Raw genomic sequence first — 20554 nt, 5'->3', positions numbered from 1 at the left:
CGCCGGCTTTTCGTGGCTCTTGTCGTTCTCTCGCTCGTGTAACCTTGTTTTCAACCTCTCGTTCTCCGCCTTCAGCTCGCGGATCTCACTAATTTAAAGGGTAATGGTTATTTCTTCCCATTGCTGTCAAATACGAATACAAGGAGTGCACTATTAACGGTGTCGCTATATACCTCTTTATGGACTTCATATTCACCAGTTCTGCTCGAGCCTTGACAAGAATTTGATGCTGTCTGTTCGTCTTATTCTGGAGATGGTCGATCAAGCCTGACAAATTATCTTCGTGAAACTAGGAAAAAATAACGATGAGAGCTAACTCAGCAACCCATTTCCAGTTGTGAGGCGATGACTATCACTTGCAAACTGAGCCTATACCTTCCAAACATCCATGCTATCATAACATATTGCCTCCAGTGAGCGAAAGAATGGCTGTATTCGAGGTGGAAGGTCATCCTAGGACGGGATAAGACAGACCGCATAGTCAAATTTCCGGAATATGCTGAATCGTATAATGGTCGACTTCAACGTTGATTCATACTAGGTTCTGGGTGACACGCATGCATTCACAAGGAATCTTGCATATGGCGCAGATAGTGTCAGGAATGCCTAAATTTTGGTGGCAAAGAGTTGACAGAGGGCCGTGTCGATACGAATTTTAATCACCAGGCCAGTCATCGACCAACTATTCGGTTTTTCATGCTCCTGCTGCATTAGCGAGGTGAATACGCAGACCTGCCCCTGTTTCGTTAGTTCTTGTCGGATGCTGTGTTGAGCGTTGTTTGATATCGGGTTTCCCGCTGTTTTTATCATTGTTTTGGGCTGACGCATGATCGAGACAGTTCTGGCAGAGAACATGGCCGCAGTGCGTGAGGAGGTAACGGGCCTCCGCAACTGGGTCCATCCGAAAGCATTTATTACAGTGGATGTATTTGAGCATGATTGCCTCTAGGAATGGAGAGCGGGAACAGGAGATGTGGAGGTGAAGAGAGTTTTCTTCAATCCTTCTCTTTACACTCATTGCCTGTCAAGTGACTTTATGGCGATATGCAATGGTTTCGCCACTAAAACCACGAGTCCTTGTATTCAGATAATAGAGATTTCTTATGTACAATGGATCTGAACGCCAAAAGGACCATCCTATCTACTGTCGTTTCGTTAACGGAGAAGGTGTCACGGGTGTGTGTCGATCGCCAGGCGTTGGGGTAGCCACTGCACGAGGAGTGACACTACCATACGATGATCTGAGCTGATGATCCGCTCCACGACTGCTGCTGCTCCTGGCCTTATCGAGCAGTCTTTTTCCTGCTGGCGACAGCATATCAGCCCTGGCTCTCGGATTTGGACTGGACATGCGTGCACTAGACCGTGAGTTTCGACCCCCCGGAGTTTCTCTCCCTGGCGTGGATACCGCATTGTAGGGTGCATTGAATCGTGGGGTAGGTGTGCTGCCTCCAACGGCACGCTGGTACTCGGAAAGTGCCGACAATGACGGAGAAGCAAAAACCTTGGCCTTCAATGACGAGTTTTCCCTAAAGCTCTTCGACGCCTTTTCCGTGAGTCTTTGAGCGATCAATTCACGACGTGATGTCGGCGGAAGTTTAAAAGGAGATGGACCTAGATATATTAAAGAATAGAATGCATGGAGCAATGGTAAACAGATAGCTCATGCAACCACTTTCTGTAACAGGTAGAAATAAATGTAAAGATACGTACCAGAGTCGCTAACACCAGAGCTGATGAGCAATGGCTCGTCCTCGATAGTTCCCCAGGTCATCATTTCCGGATCATCTCCCATTTGCGACATGCTTGGCGTGGGAGTCGACGAAACAAAGCCATAGCCTGCAACCTTGGGCGAGTCCGTAGAGTTTCCTTTCAGATCTGGAACAGAGAGACTCAGTAAGGCCGTTTCAACATGATGCACATCTCCAAGGACATGGTCCATATCACGATCGTGTGAAAGCTTACATGACGTTGGATCGATCTTGGCTGCAGCTGCTTGGTTGACCATCAACAAGTCGCGCCCTTGGAATCCTGTATTCCTGTGCGCAATTTCCTTTGGACTTGCCCGGATGGTTTCCTCATCAAGATGGGTGCCTAGACCCTCAGGATAATACATCAATGCGTTTTTGGCCTAGTCACATCGATTAGAAGGCGAACGACCTCAGATTTCAGTCTCATGATAGATTGCTAGTAGAGTGATAGAGTATGTCAAAGCAATTTTGTCCGCAACCACACCTTGTACTCCCATGTAGGAATGACTCCTGATCTCTTGTCAGTTGCGATAATCAGTGCGAGCTTGGAGTCTTCGTCCTGAGATTCATTACTGGCTGAGGCATCCACTCCTCCATTTTCGACCTCGCCAGCTTGAGTCAACAGCTTCTGATTCGGATCGTCCTTATTCTCGATTAGTCGCTGGCTTTTTTTTTCTTGCTCATACATCCAGCGATACTTCTCTCGCTTTTGCGCGTTTATCTTTTCCACGATGTCGTTGAAAGAAGCATTGTCCTCGCTGGTATATCGCGCTTGAAACTGGTCCAATGATAATGACGTATCGACAACATCCTTTTCTGCATCGGATCCTGAATCCCCGGTTCGTCGTTTCCGGTTGGTGGTCGAGGGTGTTTCGATCAGGGGCGTATCTGCTGCGCCCAGACCAGCTGTTGATGTTTTGTTGTCATCGCCCCAAGTCGGGGTGGCATTTCCGATGTCTACTCGGGCAGGTGTCCATGACTGATCCGGCAATCCTGCTTTTTGGATTCTTGGCGTTGCAGCTATTATATGAATCAATTCTTCGTGAGTTGCTGATACTTTAACTTCAAAAAAAAAAAAAGCTGCTGACCAAAGCACGACATAATATACGAACTCTCCTTACCTGGTGTCCTGAGTCTCCGCTTTCCCAATGGAGTGTCATTGCCGGTGATATCTTTGGCGGTGGCCCTTATCCGCTCAATGTCGTTCATATCGACTGCGTCCAGGTATGCATGCTGTCGCTTCAGCTTGGCAAGGTCTGGGAAGAAATCTCTTTCGATGATCTTACTGAGGGCCTCAATGTACTCATCCTCCTCTAGAACCTGCTGTGGTGGTGGCGGTGGCACATTGGACTTGTATTTTGTCCTTGTCGTAGTATATGGGGTGATGGCATTGTCGTTGGTCTTGATCAGGTCCCTTGAGCTCATGGCTGTGTGATGTGTGGTATGGACAGATGAAGAGTGACTGACACATCCACTCGTTCCAGTTGCGCCTGTCAGGTCTATCAGATTTCGTGGCTATTTGACCTCTCTAATTTTATAATGCCTCTCATCACCACCACCGTGCAAGGAGATATCCGTACATGCATCTGCGCATCCCTGCAACAGCGTCCAAATTGCCGCAGCTCATGTAGACTACTGCCTGATAGAAGAATGCAGTTGATCGGTGTGGCTTCTCGGACGTGTGTGGTTTCTGTGTCTCCAAGTCCGGTTGTGCCATAAATGCTTCTTAAATTAAATTAAATTAAATTAGTTACAATTGGGTTTGGTTCCTGAAAAAAAAAAAATTATATATCTCCATAGAAAACACACATTCACCTTTTTTCTGCTCTTTCATCTCATTTTTTGTCATCTTGTCCAGCTGGCCCTGAACAATAATCAGTCTCCGCGAAAATCATCTCTCCTTGCATCCATCGTATCCAGATCTACTTCTCCCGTCATCATCGGCATCTCCATCCTCACCCTCACTCCGAAAGGCTGCACTCCCCCTTCCTCCCTGAACCAACGGCTGGCACTTTTCACACATCGCCAATTCACATCTGCACCTGGACTTTGCCAGGAAGACATTCACCTTCATAGCCATGCAACACTACGACAACGAACAGGATCACCCCCTCAACTCCACCTACTATCAGGACTCATTCTCACACGATAACTCTTTCAGCCCTTCTCATAACGACTACAGCCAGACCCAGGCCAACCAAACCCCTACTTATCACCAGCCCTCTGGCTTCCATAATGCCACCCCCCAGCAGATAGAGCAGTTGCAGCTTCAGAGGCAGCACCAGGAACGACTACAGGAACAGATTCAAACTGAGGACTCTATCCGGATGCAACAGCATCGTGTTGCTCGGCCCGCCGCGGCCGCTTCAGTCCAGGATCAGCGTGTATCTGAAAATAAACCTCCCAACTACTATGCGTATCCACCACAGCCCAATGCCTCGTTGACCTCTCTGGACGAGGAGCAGCTTCCGTCTCTGAAGACACGCTTCACCAATTTGTTCAACTTCCCCTGCTCAACCTACGGAAAGGCGCTGATGCTCGTCATTGCGCTCGAGGCGTTGCTTGTTATCATAATGCAGGTCGTTATCGTCGTCAAATATTTCCATGCCCTGCGGGACACGCCTCTGTTGCCCGAGCCCGGCGATGAACCACAACCACCCCACCTCGATTCCAGGAACCAGTCTCGCTCGATTCCTGCGTATCTGATGGTCTTTGTATTCGCCCAACTTTTTCAGCTTCTCCTAGCATGGGATGCGGTAAGGCCACACTCCACACTCCACACTCCAAGGTCGTTTGTTTTTTTATTTTGGTTCACCTATCCGACTGCCCATTGGCGCGTGATAGCAGTTGGGCTGTCTCCCGCCCCTTTTTTCTATTTATTTTGATTGCGACAAGTGCCTGTTTCCCTTTCAAAAAAAAGGGTCTTCGAATGGCTCAAAGAGGAGGATCAAATATGACACGGAGCATTATATTGCCCTGTTGCCGTCGTTCTTGCTGTCGTCGACCGTCATCGCAGAACCTCATCTAAACCTTCATTACTCACTTGAGCATGGCTCTCAGCGTCGGTTCATTTTTTTTTTTTTTTTTTTGTAACGCTCAGCTTATTTCCTTATTGTCTATTTGTCTATATATATGCACTATCATACACGTTCCTTCAAATGCTCTTGGTGCTCTACATGTTCCCTCGCAGGGACCCGGCCCGACACACACGCACAAACGCATCCCACGTGTTCGGCTGCAAGTTAGCTCCTTCTAATCCATACTCTGTCTTGTTATCCGGCCGTGTCCTCTCTAGGTCCGAGCACAAAACACGATCGAGATGATTGCCATTGTCATCTTCAATTTCTGCTGTTTCGCCTACTCGGTCTTTGAAATCAGTCAGACCAAGACCTCGCTGGATACGAGCAGCGCGTTCTTGGTCCCCGAATGGACAGCAGAGGACCTGTTGAATTCACTAAAGCCATTCTTGATCGTCGTGGCCGTCGTGATCTGCTTGACCCAGTGCATCGTCACCTGGCTGGCCTACCAGCTTTTCCAGGAATTCGGATGGAAGATTTACAAAAAGATTGGCGCGGATCCCAACATGAAGAGTAAGCTTGTGATGGTATAAAGTAACAACCACGGGGAGAACGACGTCCTAGAGGAACTTGTGTTAACTAATGAACAAACCATGTATATATCCCCCTCTGCTTTTTTTAATTTTTTAGAAATGTATCGTGCCTATCAAATCTATCTGGTTCTGATCAAGGTCGACCTGTTCTTCTTCGTCGGATTCTCGATCCAGTTCATTTACCTGACCTTGACCAAGCGAACGACCGATCCAGAATACTGGCTGACGATCATTGTGCTACCATTGACGCCCATGATCCTTTACATCGCTCTGTATGCGGTCCGACATGAGAGTAGAAGATGGATGTCGACATTCATTGTGGCGATGCTCTGTGGTGTTGCCTACTTTGTGTTCAAGGTGATCCGGATGTATGTCGGCGACAAGCAGAAGAATTATAACGGAGTCAACAAGTTTCTGACGTTGTTTGGTAAGGGGACAAGAACAACATGCATTGGATCTATGTATATATATTTCATGGATGAAAACGTGTAGCGCGACAGTTGAACTGATGCTTTTTTTTTTTTTTTTTTTTTTTTTTTTTTTACATGTAGCCGCATTATGTCTAGTAACCATCCTAGTTACCATCTCCAATGCGGCCGTCTGTTACCGCAACTTTGACAAGGGTCTCAAACCTCAGATTATGCGCGAGTCGCGCGAGCTTCCAAACTCGACCTTCAGTACCGGAGGACGCGTCTTGGAGATCGATTGAACATCTCCGTTCTATGATACCATCCCAAAAAAAAAAATAATAATAATACTAATAAAATAGAATTTAATGTTGGGTTGAACTATTCAGAGAACATGGCTGGTTCAATTGGAGTGCTGTACCAGGCCCCATGGAATCATATCGCGGCTCCTCAACATTGCGATGGTGTAGTGGAGAAATGGCCGTATCCAGCCAAGATGGATTCGCCACTGCGGTTCCAGGCACTGATATCGTCGTGATCTCCATGGCTGTGCGTGATCTCGATGACTCCAGTCCTGCGCTCGTGGTCCTCGCCGGCACGAAGGACAGTGGTCGCTCATGCGAGAACAACCGGTGTTGGTGCACAATACTGTTTCTGGCATCGATGTTTCTCATGATGTTGCTGTAGCCACTATTGCTGTTAATCCCATGATCAGGATGTATCACCGATGGTGCCGCTGTGGGGCCCGTCAGCACCGACTCGGAGTAGTGAGAACCGCTCGCTATCGCGCTCGACGATGGAGGCATCTGTATGACTTGAGTGAATGGAGTAGCTGTTGGTGTCCCGGCTGAGATTTGTCCGCTTGCGTCGTGGTTAATGTCATTGTTCTCAAGGTTCTGGAGATTCTGTTCCGTCAGCTGAACGGGCTCGTTTGAGTGCACCAATGGAAATCCGTGTGTGTCCTGACCGCCGCAGCCGCACAGCATTCGGGATAAAAAAGGCATGATAAACCCCTTACAGCCTCTAGCGTCCGTGCGTGGAAGGGATGGCCTTGATATCGTAGTTCTCTGTCGTGATGCGGTTGATGAAGATGACGAAGATGGTGATGATGAGGGTGAGGATGGCACTGAAGAAACTGTGGCAGTCATTATCGTCGACGAGAGAGCTGTCGATGGCGTAGAGACTACTCGTGGGACGATGTGTGATGGTGGGGTTGTAGGCGGTGGGGGCGCAAGGTGTAAAGTAGGTCGGCGGCTCGCCAGTTCCATCTCTCCCTGCCGCTGTTGTTGTTGTTGCTGGAGCTGCTGTTGCTGTTGCCGCTGCTGCTGCTGCATTCTCTCCCAGAAGGACTCCCGTCCCCACAGTGTCGTCCACAGTCGCTCAGTCACACTTCTTGGTCGCAGATCTTGCTCAAGAGCCGTATTCTCTCGCCCAGCAAAACCATCAACAGGTCCATGAACAAACCGCTCATATGACGGTACGACTGAATGCGACGCCCTCCCTGAGGCCCCAGTTGGGGCGAATGTGGTCGATATTGGATGTGTTGGATAGCTGCGTGGCGGCTGCGTCGCCTGGGTACCGTGTATGCCGTAGAGGCGAACAGCTTCTGCAAGATGCATGACCCCATCAGGGTCGTAGGAGGTGCTGGATTTCGAAGGTGGGAGGGGTGGTGGGTTTGGGCCTGGAAGCGTTGCAGAGGCGGTGTAGGGCGAGGGTGGCGATGTCGAGATGAAGGGGTCAGTGAGAATCTGATTGCTGGTCGTGTCGACCATCACAAAGGAGGATTGACGGGGGGCAGCTCGTGGGATGTGGCAATTTCCCTCCGCTTGATGTTGATGATGATGGTTACGACTTGGATCTTCTACCGGTTCAACCTCGTCATCGCGAGGGAGAGGAGGATAGAGGACATCTTTAGATTGACGCGTATGATTCTTTAGTTTCTGCAGCCGTCGGAGGCGTCTCGTCCATATATCCTCCTCTTGTTCTCCTTGCTTGCGGCCTCCATCTCGATTCCCTTCAACACCATCGCCTTCTCGGCGCGAGGGAATGGACTGAGAAGATGCAGAGCCGCCTCGGACACTCCTATCCTCATTTTCATCAGTTCTACCACGTATACGACGCCTTGCCATGTCCAAGTCAAGTTCTTGATCCAAAGCCGCACCTTGCAAGGACGATCTACTCCCCCTCGATGACCTCTCCTGCCCACATTCGACCGATTCATCTACATCCAACTCTGCGTATTTCGGATTTGAATATTCAGACACGACCGGGACCTTTGCGAACCGACGCTGTTGCTGTCGGAGCTGCACGCTGCTGGTTGTCGAACTCCGTGATTCTACAAACGGTTGATGTGGTCCAATAAGATCTGTTTCTCCGTCCTGAGATTCACGTTGCTCCGTTATTTCCTCCTTGCAGACGGTTGTAACGGTCACCTCGGCTCTCATGTGAAGATCAGTTCCTAGAACCGATGTCTCCTCGACGGTATGGATGACAATAATGGGCGGAGTCTCTGCAGCACCTTCTCCTTGAACTCTTTCTATGACGGCGTCGTCAGTCGGTTCTCTAAAATCGTTTTCAGCCTCAGTTTCGGCCCCGACACTGCTCACATCATTATCCTCACTGGAGGAAGGGACATAGGTGTACAGTTCGAACAATGTGACGCCGAACTCTTGGCTATCAAACCCATTGCTAGAGCTCGTTTCTGTTCGGTCCGAGTCGGTTTGTGGATATGCTGTCCTTGTCGCTATGGATGGGGGTATCGAGACGTCAGATTCCCTAGCAGTACCACTTGGCCAAGTGGCTCCCTCCTCTTCTTCCAACTCCTCCTCACTCCTCGACCTTGTTGGTTTCATGAGGAGAGGTTGATAGTGTGTGTATGCGTAGTTGTAAAGGGCAATGTTCTTGGTGTTGGAAGATGCTGAGGAACAAAAGGATATTGCAAGCTGAAAAAAGACTTTTTTTTTTTTTTTTTTTTTTTGCAGGTAATCCTCAGACGGTGGAAATGAGCCGTGGTAGCAGGCAGATCCATGGATCATGTAGAGAAGGTTCATTATGGACAGTTTCCACACGACCTCGCCTTGGTGCTTTTTACTATATCCACACAAAGAAGGGAAACATGGTGAAGGTGCTGTGATGGCAATAGTTGCCATCTAGAGAATCATTATACAGTTGGAAATCATGATCAGAATATAGGCGGCATAGAAACACGCGTTCATGAGAATCATAGAATCATAAGTACATCGCGGCTGTTGTACGACGTTTCTAGAGTAGTTTCTCTTCGTTACACACAAGAACTACGCACCATAGTTGACAAATAAGCGTACATGGAATCCTTTATGACTTTCAGTCTTCATTCAGTTCATGCGGCCGATGCTGTTGTTTTTGTTATTATTATGTTTATTACGAGGAAGCATTGTAGTCTAGAATGGAAACGAAATAAAAGTACATGGCCTAAAAAAAGGGAGTAAAGGATCGAGAAAAAGCACGGAGTGAGAGGCACGTACAGAAGGAAGGGGGGGGAGTGGGAATGAGAATTAGAGTATGGCAAACCAAACCTAAAAGAGAGGCACACGGAAGTAAGAAAAAAACGTGCTGGAATGCGTGCCAGAAGAGTGTGTTAGGAGAGGGTATAAGGGAACTATGGTACAAGGACAATGAGGAGCATGGCTTTCTGGTCCCTTGCTAGAGGATACCCGGGTTTGCCAAGAATGCCAAGGAGAGGCTCAATCGACACCGGATAGAGAGACTCTCAACGACTGTAAAGAGTAAAAATAAAGTGCATGCATACACAGCTGAAATTTGGGTGCCGAGAATTACAGCGCAGCGTCGAGCCCGCGCCAATTTACATTGGTCATGTAAAAGACAAGCGACAGCCCCTATCCGTTTTAGCCCATGCCGAGAACCGTATTTCTGTCTGCGTGTATTGTGCAACTAATGCGCAATGAGTTGTCTCTGACCACGCGCTCCGACAACAGCCTTGTGGCCCGTTATCGATCCTGGTACGACGTTGCTCTGGTGTTGTTGATGATGGTGAAGACCTGCCTCCTCGAAAAAGTTGTTTGATTGTGGGGAGACGCACACCTGTCCCATGCTCTCGTCAAAGCTGTGAAGGTTGATCAGGTCCTTGGCGGACGACTTTCCAGACTGATCCATCTTCAAGCTCTTGCGATAGTTTGGTGAATTGGTCGTGGGCGTGAGGGGTTCTTGGACTGGAGAAGCAGACGACAACGAAGACGAAGACGAAGCATCCGAGACCATCGAAGAGATCGAAGAAATCGACGGCCGCGATGCAGACATCGTATCTTGCGAACGCTGTTTGCGCACCGTCGAGGATCTTGAAGCGAAAGCATTGCTCGTTTGGCGATTGCTAGTGTCGCCCAGTCCATCGAGCATGGGATAGGTTGCCATGAATGCTGCATGATCAAGCGAGAGGCGCTTTGGACGACCCGTCCTGCGGCTTGGAGGGAATGTGTTACTGCGGTTGAGACTACTATTGGGAGTGGGGTCTGACGCACTGCGACGGATGCCATCTGCACCGGTGCTGCGATGCCGACGAGTCTTGACGGGAGCAAGTTCCTGGCTATGGCGTTGTTCGTAGACCGCATGACCATCCTGGAACGAGAGCAAGGACTCGTGCGAATAGTCGCCCTCAAAGTTGGGGTCCCTGTCGGTTGTGGTCTTGGTGCTGAAGCGCGGGAACAGCATGGAGAAGAGGAGTGGTGTCAATGCCTGCATGGTGAAACTGTGGGGTAGGCGGTGAAGGGAGTGCTGTTTGAGGGTGGAATGGTGGAGGATGGATATGTAAGAGAAGAAAGAGAAAGGCGAGGTGTGCGAAGAACAGGATACACAGAGCGGCGGAATGTATTTTTGAACGAGAGACGAGAGCTGATGAGAATAGACCCGGTTCGAAGGAGGAGGGGAGCGAAGTAAAGAGAGTAGCGAGTGGGTGTGAAAGAGGAAATGAACGCCCTTTATGAGTAAAATGAATAAGGTTTGGTGGTTCGCGCTGCGTTTTTTTTCTTTTTTTTGGGATGAGCTGGGAGAGCCGCCTTTGGCAGCAATGCACCGGACTTGCCTGCACGCATGAGCGTCCTGGCCATGGTCGTGCTTATGGCTGTCCTGATGATGGCACACGGATAGTCGGTAATCCCGGTGCTACAGAGTTCACCCTCCTCTGCCACGCAAAAAGCAAAAGAAAAAAAAACTCTCTTTCTGGTCCCCCAATCCCAGTCCGTGGTCGCTGGCATCCCGACACCCCGCCAGGAATACCAACAGCTGGCAGCGAATGAAAGTGCTCGTCACGGCAAATCCATTTGCGCAGACATTCATAAGACACTCAGACCGACCCGCTGCCTTTGTTGTCACCGAGCGAGACATAATGGACGGCCGATACTATAAATGGGAATGAAGGGAATGAAGGGAATGAAGCGAATGAAGCAGAATATTCCTCCTTCTCTGCTGCTGCCATCGTCGTTCATCGCGCGGCCTTAAGCGAATCTCATCCGGATGTTACCCAGATGTATTCCCAGAGCATGGTTGAAGCTAACTAGCTCTTCAGGTATCTCAACGGTACCCGCTCTCGCCCTCGCAGGCTATTTTAAAAAAAAAGGAAAAGGAAAAGGAAAAAAACGCTTTTTTAGGAAAATCGCTCACTTGAGCCAGCCAGTGGTAGGGATCAAAGGATAAAAAAAAATAACGTTGAGCATGACCAAGGATGGGCCCTCAAGGGCAGGACAACGAGCGATAAAATAAAATAGTTCAAGCTCTGCATGCGAGTAAACGTATCTGCCTTGGGACGGGAAGCCGGCAAAAACAACATCCAGACGGACGCACAAACAAAATAACTCAGAATGCGGCCTTCAAATCAGGAGCTCCATCACTGGTTGCCACCAAATACACATTTGTCAGAGGGGGAATGTTGATTGTATTTTTATCCTGTGCGTGATGGACACTACATGCCGTCTATGGCAGCGGTTCTGCTCCATCGAGAGACTGTCCAGAGCTGGATCCAGCTCCTGAGGAAGACGGCGTCCTGCCAGCCTCAGCTTGCTGCACAACCCTCGGCAGCCAACGTTCCTCCGGAATCGACTTTGCCCAGTCGGGAGCCGGTAGCGAGAACGACTTCATCACCATCGCAATCGTCTTCAGATCCTCTTCTGGGATCTCTTCTACCGCCCGTTCATCGTCCTCCAGTTCAATCTCGACCGCCTGTGGGATCACCGGTACAGGTATTATTCCATCGCGGCCAGCCGTGCGAAGATACCCGTCGTATCCTTGACTCTCATCGTCATCGTCATCGTCCTGGAAGTCGTCCTGATCGCCCTCTCCGTCGCTAAACATCTGACCGTAACCTGCGTCCTCGCATTCTTGGTCATCTTCGCTGTTATCGTCCTCATCCATGTCGATGCTGTTTCCTTGGTCAAGTGGGATGTACCCAAAGGGCTCCGCATCATCCTCGTCACTTTCTCCCGAGTCTAAACTCGTCTCTGGTCCCGTGCCACCATTCGCGTCTCTATGCCGCTCTTGCTCGCCATTGTATCCATTAATGGTATTGTCGTCCATCATACCGTGCGATTGCTCGCCATTGAGATCCCGCTGAAGTTGCTCCTGCTGAAGTTGCTGAAGTTGCTCAAAACGTTCCACTATCCGGAATGCGGCCGGTACTATGCAAAAAAAAAAAAAAAACCACCCCTCAGTATTGGCGATGCGTAAAAGCTTGCTGGCGAGAACAGTGCTGGCCACTGCCACGATGCCGGCGTTACCTCTGTCGAATCGCTCATCCAGATCAAGTTCCTCAAGCATCCGGTCAACAGCATCTAACTGCTCCTGCCCAACCTCGTAGCTCGGTTCATCCCCTTGCTCGTTCGTTTGCATGTCGATCGGTGAGATGAGAATTAGGCGAAGAGCAGATGCATACCAGATCTCTTTTTTACCCAAAAAAAAAAAAAAAAAAATTGTTAGACGCCCATAGCCCATTTTAGTTTTTTGCCAAGCACATCGATCCCTCAGCCCAAAGACGCAACCGAAGGGCAGAGCACTCTGGCAAGCCCTACTCTGACTTTCATTCAATAGACCGATGACCCATGTACTTACTATCTTTAAAGACGAGGATCCCATAATTCCGACCTGGCATAAACCACACATACATACATACATACATACATACATACATACATACATACATACATACATACATACATACATACATACATACATACAATGCTGGCAAGGATGTCATCCAGGCGTCTATCCCTCAGACATTGAGCGTCGATGCTGGATTCCTTCTTTTGTGATAAATAAATGTGCGCGTCATGTACGCGTACGGATGAGGAGTTGGATGCAGAAGAAAGTATGGAAACAAAAAAGACCGGTGCGTGAAAGCGATAGAATTGCACAAAAAAAAAAGCTGTTTGTAGTGGCTCCTTGAATGAATGGTGATCAATCGATAGACATATACCACAACGTGTGTGTGCGGCAGTGGTGATCTCCAGTAGAGAATCATTCTGGGCACCATGGTTGGCCATATCCACAGCACTGGTCCTGGTCCCATCCCTATGATAGGATCGAGTTGCCATGTTTGCAGCGCGAACGTTTGATTGCTGTCGCGTCCAACAGAATAAGTTTAATTAGTTGCGCGTCAACAACGGAATAAAATATATCTAATGCACACATCATTCATACTTTCATACTCGCAACCTTTTTTTTATTTATTTCTGTGTTCATTCATAAAAGTCAGTCTTCAAAAACCGACATTGCGGTTTCATTAAGGGGATTTCATTAATAAGGAATGCCATTGGTCGCCTTCTGGAAGGAATCATAAAGCACCGTGCGCTTGTTCAGGTACGACTCATCCACGCGCTCCAAGATAAACTCCGCCGCAGATCTCTCCGATCGATCCAACTGGAATCTCGATCGCATGCGCTTAATGGTCTCACCGCGGAAGCAAGGCAATCCAGACTCGAGCATCAGCGCGACCAGCTGGATGATCTGTTCCGCATATGGACGCGACGCCAAGAAAGCTTTGACGCACAACTCACAGAACCATCGGTATCCCTGATCCTCAACACTCGATCCCATGATCTGGATCATCTCCGACGTCAGCTTAAACGGTGACGACTCGAAGTTGATGTTACCTCCGGGTGAGATGTCGAGGATAAATCCGAAATCGATATGGATAACATGGCCCTCGTCGTCGATCATGATGTTACCGTTATGACGATCCTTGAACTGGAGCAGGTACGAGATCACACTGTACGAGGCCACGGACTGGATGAAGTTGTTACGCGCCATCTGGTACTTGATCGAGTCTACACCACCGTACTTGGTCACGAAGTAGTCCTGCAGGTTATTCACCTTCTCGCGACCGAGCTGATCGCGCGAGATCGAGTTGGGGATCACATCGATCATACCGCATCCGGGTGCCGTGGCAACAATGCGGTAGGGGAAAAGATATAGATCTAGTCCAACGTTGGTGAAGATGTTCTTAAAGACCGCGATCAGCTGGATCGCCAGCACATCCTGACGACAGTCATCTCCGACCTTGAAAATAGCCGATTGCCAGACATCATAAGTCTTCGGGACATCCTCTTTTTCTTCCTCCTCAGATCTCTTCATGATTGCCTTGTCAAGGGCGGACTCTTCACGAGTCTTGCGGACCTTGAACGTGGCCATGAAGGGCGTCTTGGCGTGACTCTGCAGCGGTCGTCCCGAGTGCTTGTCAATATCGACCACAACACCCTCGGGGTTACTGGGCAGGTATACCCCGACATCGACCACAATCTTGGCCATTTCCTCGTCAATTTTCTTTTTCTTCTCTGGCTTGGGTCTCTTGACCAAAGGCATCAGCGTTCCTGAGATCGATGTAACCTGGTTGAAGAAGGCAAATTCGCGCTCATAAAAGCTTTTATCCTCACCCGAAAGTCCGTTCACGATATTGTCGATGATCCTGTCGAGCGTGGGCTTGAGTGCATCAGGGACCTCGCACTTGTTGTCCTTGTACATGTTGGCCTTCATGTTCCAGATAATCTGATGGGCAAACAGCTGCGAGACGCGCGCTGCTCTCATAATGTACTTTTCAACATAGCCCAGATCATCATGTCGAAGCGCCTGTACAATCTGGGGGACGTAAAAGAAGACTACCTCGACTGGAGAGTGCTCCAGCGAGCGCATTGCATACTGCAAAACCATAGGATTGTTGTGGAACGCAGGCTGGAAGTACGAAATGGCCGTGATAGACGGAACTGGCTGCCAGAACAGAAGATACTTGAGTTGCGCGGAAGTGTAGCGGAACGTACCCTCGCCCAACAAGATCTGGATCGCATCCGCGTCTTGGACCGCCGCAAAGGGGTTGCTGGCCAAAAGTCGGCCGATTTCGCTAGGGATGGCGCTGTTCTTGAAACGGGTCATCAACTGGAGGGCAAGGCTAGGCGAGACGCTCCATGCGAATCGAACCATGGTGCGCCATGCCTCCTCCGAGAAACTCTTCTCCTGGGTATTCACCACGGAGATGGCACCGTTCAGGACCAAAGGCGTGCTCCAGACACCCAATCGGCTCAGTTCGTTCTCGGTTAGCAGCGACAAGAGACGACGACACTGAGTGTGCTTGCGAACAATGGCATCGCGGGTCAATTTTTCTGTGAAAATGTAGTCAGCACCACTAGCTCCTGCCTGAATACTCGATAAGATGGTGTCCAGCAAAATCTTGTCTTTTTCGAGCGCGACACCAAACTCCTTCATGATACGAGTCTCGGTCTTGCTTAGCATCTTATTGCCTCCAAAGGACCATCGAGGAGAGAGTTCAAACCAAGACAAGGCCGAGAGATACAGCACAGAACGGAGCTTGTACTCAATCAATGCCTCCATATTGTTGCTCTGAAGCAGCTGAAGACCGAGGATAAGGAGCAGGAAGCGACCCTCTCTTGCCAAGGGATGAGTACTCATCCTGTGCTCATTTCCGAAAGTCAGTTGAAGCAGGCGCGTAAAAATGTCGACCATATCACGGTTTCTGTAGCGGGTTGCCTGGAACCGACTTGAGAGAAACTCGATCCAAATAGTATGGGGTGCAAACAGGTACGACGCGATCTTGTAGCTCTTCTGGCGTGCCTTCTTGTCGGTTGGGGCATATTCCATGCGCACGCGGAAGGGATCCTCAGAGTTGAGCAAGGAGGAGAAGAGACCCTTTTGGTGCTGGAAAGCCCATTCCCAGCCAGACGCAACCTCAGACATGAGTCGCTTTTCCACAGCAGGCTTCTCCGTGATCAACCAGTTCCAGACAGATGTACCGATCTTCATGCTGTCAGGGGTGAACAAGTAAATAGGAATCCAGACGACCATCTTGACCAGATCCTCCTCACCCTTGTCTAGGGTCACCAACGCACTGACAGCGCGGTGAAGGGCGTTCGCAAGGTCCTTGTTGGGGATAAACTGGTCGTCCTTGACCTTCTGCAGCATGGTCCGGAGATTTTCACGGAGGGCAGGTAGCTGGCTCTTGATGACTGAGCCAGACTGGGGCGTAAACGCTGCAGAGAAGGTCTCCATACCTCCAATCTCTCCCTGGTACCGGCGACGAGCTGAAAATTCCTGGAAGAAGACAGACGAATTGTCGATCAAGGCTGAAGGGATGTTGGCAAGAGTGTCGAAGCTGTTATGGTTTTTGACGAGATCCTTGCCTGCGCGAGCAGCAAGGGTTCGGCCCATGTGAACACGACTGATTCCTGTATGAATCTTTTCAGATTCAGCAAGGTAATTCTGTAGCAGGGCATCGACTTCTTGAGGTGAGTTGGCCATAGCAGCAGCAATCCACTTGCGGGCTAGGTCCACAAACTTGGTTAACACCTCTCTCCGGTAAGGATAAGAATCTGGAAGGCTGACGGTGACGTCGACCATGGACGATGTGAAGCTGTAGATGGGGCAGTACTCATCTGTCAGTTCGTTCTCGCAGCTCAACCAGAGGAGCTCGCTCACCTCAAGCACCAAGGTCAACAGGCTCTTGTCGCACATGAGCTGTGGGAAGGAAGCGATCATACGGTGGACCCACTTGGTAGCCAAGGTGCTTACTCGCTTCAGGCGATGAGCGCAGCCCACGACCAAGTTACGGACCTGCTCTCGAACGTCCTCGTCCAAGCTATGGGCGAGTGCCAGGCTCTGGGTCTCGGAAATGAACACGCTGACAACTTGGTCCGCAATCGACTCTAGGCAGGCGGAGAGTCCTCCGTCGTTGACACCAGTGTTCATGAAGTATTGTAGGATATGCGAGCAATTTCCTTGACGGCTACGCATGGTCTCGACGTGATAAACCGATAGCAGGAAAACCACCTTGGCGGAGCTCAGATTCTTGATAACCATAGCCTGTCCAGGCAAGTAACTGGTCAAAGTGGCTCTCATCGCCGCCTTCTCGCTATCCATGGTGCCTCTCGGAAGCACAGTATTGTACTCCAGATCTCCTTCCAAGTAGGCGTTTGCGCCATGGTCGCCAGAGACAAACGCTGGGGTCTTGCGTGCGATAGTCAACATGGCGCTGTTCCATTCCTTCGACCAATGAGAGTCCTTCACGAACTCGAATAGAATGCAGTGGAACCAGACATCGCGGAAAAGCTTGACGTCCTCATTTGTTGGAGTGACATGGGGCTCAAAGTCCTTATGCGAGAGAAGTTCTGCCAAAATTGGCAGGAGGCCTCCGAGAATCGCAGAGAGTGTGTTAACTTTGTTATGTCCACGCTTGTGCGAATGATTGGCGGACTGGATATGGATTCCTTGGTCGACAAAGAGCTTGAGCAGAGTCACCATGTACGAATGATAGAACTCAGGTCGCGTATTAATTGTCGTTGCCAGACGCCGCAGGCTGGCATATACCTAATAGATCGCAAGCCCAGGTTATATTTTTGCTCATACAGCCATGCTTTTCTGTTATTTGGATTGTTCAGATTGCCCACTTACGGTTTCAGACAGTTCCTTGGGGGCCACTTTGTGGTGAGATGCAGTGGATTGCTTTGCGAGTCCAGAGAAAATCTGTGTGATATCGTTAAAGGATGCCAGGGATCCTGTAAGGGCCATGTCTGTCAAGCGCTGAATAATGACACAGTCCAGACGGGTGCTGTGGTGGCGAAGTTGTTGAGCCATCATCGACAGGACCAAGGAAGTGACCTAAGTGAAGTATGAAAACGCTTGTGTTAACAAATGAACACGGGTACCTCGTATTTATAACCATTCTATAGAAGGAGGCCTTACCTTTTCGCTTTCGTAGATGTAAGCAATTTTGGCAATCGCGGCAATCACGTTCTCCTGAATGATAATCGACTGTTCATGGGCAAGCAGCTTGTCTTTGGAGTTGTGACTGTAGAGGATGTTGAGCAAGGCGTAGACGGTCGACATGGCAACCTCGTCTCCGACTGTAGATTGCTTCAGCGTCTGGGCCAAGCGCTCGACCGCGCGTTGCTGCACAGGAGCAGCATCACGCCCTTCAAAGACTGGCGAGGCAGTTGTCAAGAATTGCTGCAGTAGTGCAGTCATTTCTTTACTAGCATCGTTAAAGCTGCAACCATAAAATGGCGAGTCAGTAAGACAATATTTGGTGCTTTTGACAAAAATCGTTGCCTTTCGCTCGCATTGATCACCCATTTACTTAATGCCCAAGACGGCAGAACAGTCGAGAGCTGCAGCATGGATCCAGAATTCCTCCTTACGAACTTGATTGAATAAGCAGTTAGAGATGTGGGAAGGAAGGACATCATCCAGCTCGTGAATGTACACGCTTGCCAACGAGGCTAGTTGCTAAAGACATCAAGAAGAAGTAGTGATGATATATAAATATTTCCCAGCCATATCTTTTGGCGTTGCCATTCAACATGAAGAGCTGTTCTTTACCAGAGAAATGCCCATGATCTCACTGTAGTAAAACTCATGCGACACATTTCCTGTAGCGAGCAGGTCGTTGGCAAATACGCGCATGTCGGCAAAGAACTGCATAGACATGATGTACTCTGCACGCATGACCTTTGTCAAGTCGAACTGTGCTGCACCAGCTGCAATCTTCTTGGCAGGCGCTGACAGAAGCGATGTCCAGATTTCATCAAACGACGCTGGGCTGGGGATCTGGTGTTTGATCTCAGTGCGGGCGATGGTCGGCTCCTCATCGTCACAGCTGTACTCGGGCATGTGTCGTCTTGTTTTGACTCCCAGCTCTTCAACGTCTCCGTTGGTATCCTGCGCCTTGGCCGAAGAGGATTTGATCAGACGAGCGATCATGTTTCGCTTCACGGTGAGCACCTGCAGAACAACTCGGTTGGAGCTCAAGATTATGCTTTCGCGGGCATACTTGACGAGGACTCGCCGGGCATAGGAGTTGGCACTGTCCTGCTTGATAGTGTCTGTGGCCTTCCTGATGTGATCGGAAGTCTCGTTCGAGAGGAACGCGCCCGAATGAGAAACAAGGGCCGCAAAGTCGCGAGTTTCAAACTCAAACGATGAGGTCTCGAGAGCCGTCAAAAGGCCATTTAAAGAAGGCAGAACAAATTCGCACACTTTGGCAGCTGTAGTGTTGTGGCACCAAGAATGCAAATACAAATGTACACATGAAAGTGAATGGGATTAGCGACGGTCGCATGCATATGGTTTAATTTGACAAAGAGTTGCCTTCTTTTTCCTGCACGTGCCATTATCAGACTTCACCAGGGCGGACAGTTTATCGAGATAGGCCCAGATGGGGTCGAGGATCTCTTGACGCCCAGTGGGTCTCTTGCTTGCGATTGTGAGGAGATGCGTAACAAGACTGAAGGTCAGACTGTCGGCGGGGGATTTGCCTGAGCGAAGTATCTCTGTGTCAGTATTTGGAGGATGGCATTAAGACATTCAACATTCAATTGAGCACATTTCTCAGCAGTATATACCTCGAAGGCCGTATCCATCACCAAACTTGTAGTTTGGCAACGAATGAAGGTATCCGCTCAGGCGAGGGATGAGTTCATGGTCGAACTGGCCCGAGGACTCGGCTGCGAATTTTGCTTGGGCCATAAGGGCATGCTGGTGACGCATAGTCTGATTGGTATCGGGCGGAAGAGAGCCTTGTGTTAAATGGCAACATTTGGTTTCTACATCAGCAAAAAATAAACGGCGCCCAGCAGTGAAGAAGCACTGGTTACCATGAGTCCTCCTTCGGTGAGGATACTGTCGGCAGTGGCAGCTGCGGCTGTAACTGCATCTGTAACTGCATCTGCTGTGGTTCCATTGGGCTGTGGTTTGGGTGTTGATGGCTGAGTAGAAGAGCGCAGGGAGGGACCAGCCCTGAGCAGCCTGTGCACTTCGTCAGTGGATGTTGTCGAGTCCTTTGCGAGGGCCGAAGCAAGGCTCGACAGGATCTGGGAATGCAAGTCGAATTCGAAGCTGGAGTAAAAGAGAAGAGGCATGGGGAAGAAGGGGGCAGTCAGTAAAAGCAACCCACCATCTGACAGGTACAGTTTACATGTCAACTTGGATTAAATTTGGTGGCAAACAGGACATACGAATTCATTGTTGCAGGAGAGGGATGAGCTAAAGCGAAAGATGAAGGGAAACGCGGCAGGTTGGTGAAATGGTTGGAGAAGGAAGAGGAGGATGGAGACATGCAAAGGAAAGGTGTGGAAGAGGGGAAGGGCGAGAAAAAAGAGGAGTTACACCTGCACACACCAAGAAAGTTCGTCCAGGTCGAAGCGGTAGTCAGCAAAACGTTTAGACTACAGTGCGCCCTCCTCCACATCCAGAACAAAGAACAACAAGAAGAACGACATGCGTCCTCCGTCGCTTCGGGTGCCATT

At 49.6% G+C, this 20554-nt stretch overlaps 6 protein-coding genes across 6 annotated transcripts; 1 reads left to right on the top strand and 5 right to left on the bottom strand.

Annotated features, from left to right (window-relative positions):
* Positions 1–998: 998 nt before the first annotated feature.
* On the bottom strand, positions 999–3357 carry BC939DRAFT_40007 (nuclear protein Es2-domain-containing protein). The gene is made up of 5 exons (XM_051552519.1): positions 2873–3357; positions 2236–2771; positions 1966–2131; positions 1714–1878; positions 999–1614 (listed from the first exon to the last, which is right to left on the bottom strand). Exons 1-5 carry the CDS (start codon positions 3174–3176, stop codon positions 1142–1144), a joined length of 1644 nt encoding a protein of 547 aa, XP_051415357.1. The 5' UTR covers positions 3177–3357; the 3' UTR covers positions 999–1141.
* Positions 3358–3555: 198 nt separating this feature from the next.
* On the top strand, positions 3556–6144 carry BC939DRAFT_442481 (uncharacterized protein). Its single transcript, XM_051554402.1, has 4 exons — positions 3556–4507; positions 5047–5341; positions 5459–5788; positions 5913–6144. The coding sequence occupies exons 1-4, from the start codon at positions 3830–3832 to the stop codon at positions 6068–6070; spliced, it is 1461 nt and encodes a 486-aa protein (XP_051415356.1). The 5' UTR covers positions 3556–3829; the 3' UTR covers positions 6071–6144.
* On the bottom strand, positions 6134–8620 carry BC939DRAFT_500445 (uncharacterized protein; the record flags this gene model as incomplete). The annotated part of the gene is made up of 1 exon (XM_051560047.1): positions 6134–8620. The coding sequence occupies one exon, from the start codon at positions 8618–8620 to the stop codon at positions 6134–6136; it is 2487 nt and encodes an 828-aa protein (XP_051415355.1).
* Positions 8621–9876: 1256 nt separating this feature from the next.
* Positions 9877–11143, bottom strand: BC939DRAFT_39947 (uncharacterized protein). The gene is made up of 2 exons (XM_051552474.1): positions 10843–11143; positions 9877–10452 (listed from the first exon to the last, which is right to left on the bottom strand). The coding sequence occupies exons 1-2, from the start codon at positions 11012–11014 to the stop codon at positions 9923–9925; spliced, it is 702 nt and encodes a 233-aa protein (XP_051415354.1). The 5' UTR covers positions 11015–11143; the 3' UTR covers positions 9877–9922.
* Positions 11144–11729: 586 nt separating this feature from the next.
* On the bottom strand, positions 11730–13342 carry BC939DRAFT_474514 (uncharacterized protein; the record flags this gene model as incomplete). The annotated part of the gene is made up of 3 exons (XM_051558426.1): positions 11730–12430; positions 12861–12893; positions 13225–13342. The coding sequence occupies 3 exons, from the start codon at positions 13340–13342 to the stop codon at positions 11730–11732; spliced, it is 852 nt and encodes a 283-aa protein (XP_051415353.1).
* A 202-nt stretch (positions 13343–13544) lies between these two features.
* On the bottom strand, positions 13545–18275 carry BC939DRAFT_393774 (uncharacterized protein; the record flags this gene model as incomplete). Its single annotated transcript, XM_051552111.1, has 3 exons — positions 13545–17618; positions 17703–17909; positions 17994–18275. The coding sequence occupies 3 exons, from the start codon at positions 18273–18275 to the stop codon at positions 13545–13547; spliced, it is 4563 nt and encodes a 1520-aa protein (XP_051415352.1).
* Positions 18276–20554: the final 2279 nt, after the last annotated feature.

This window comes from Gamsiella multidivaricata (genome assembly GCF_025024155.1).
Source record: "Gamsiella multidivaricata strain RSA 2152 chromosome Unknown BC939scaffold_12, whole genome shotgun sequence".
NCBI classification, from domain to species: domain Eukaryota; kingdom Fungi; phylum Mortierellomycota; class Mortierellomycetes; order Mortierellales; family Mortierellaceae; genus Gamsiella; species Gamsiella multidivaricata.
The sequence above is the reverse complement of the archived record's forward strand: the minus strand, read 5'-3'. Positions and strand labels throughout refer to the sequence as shown.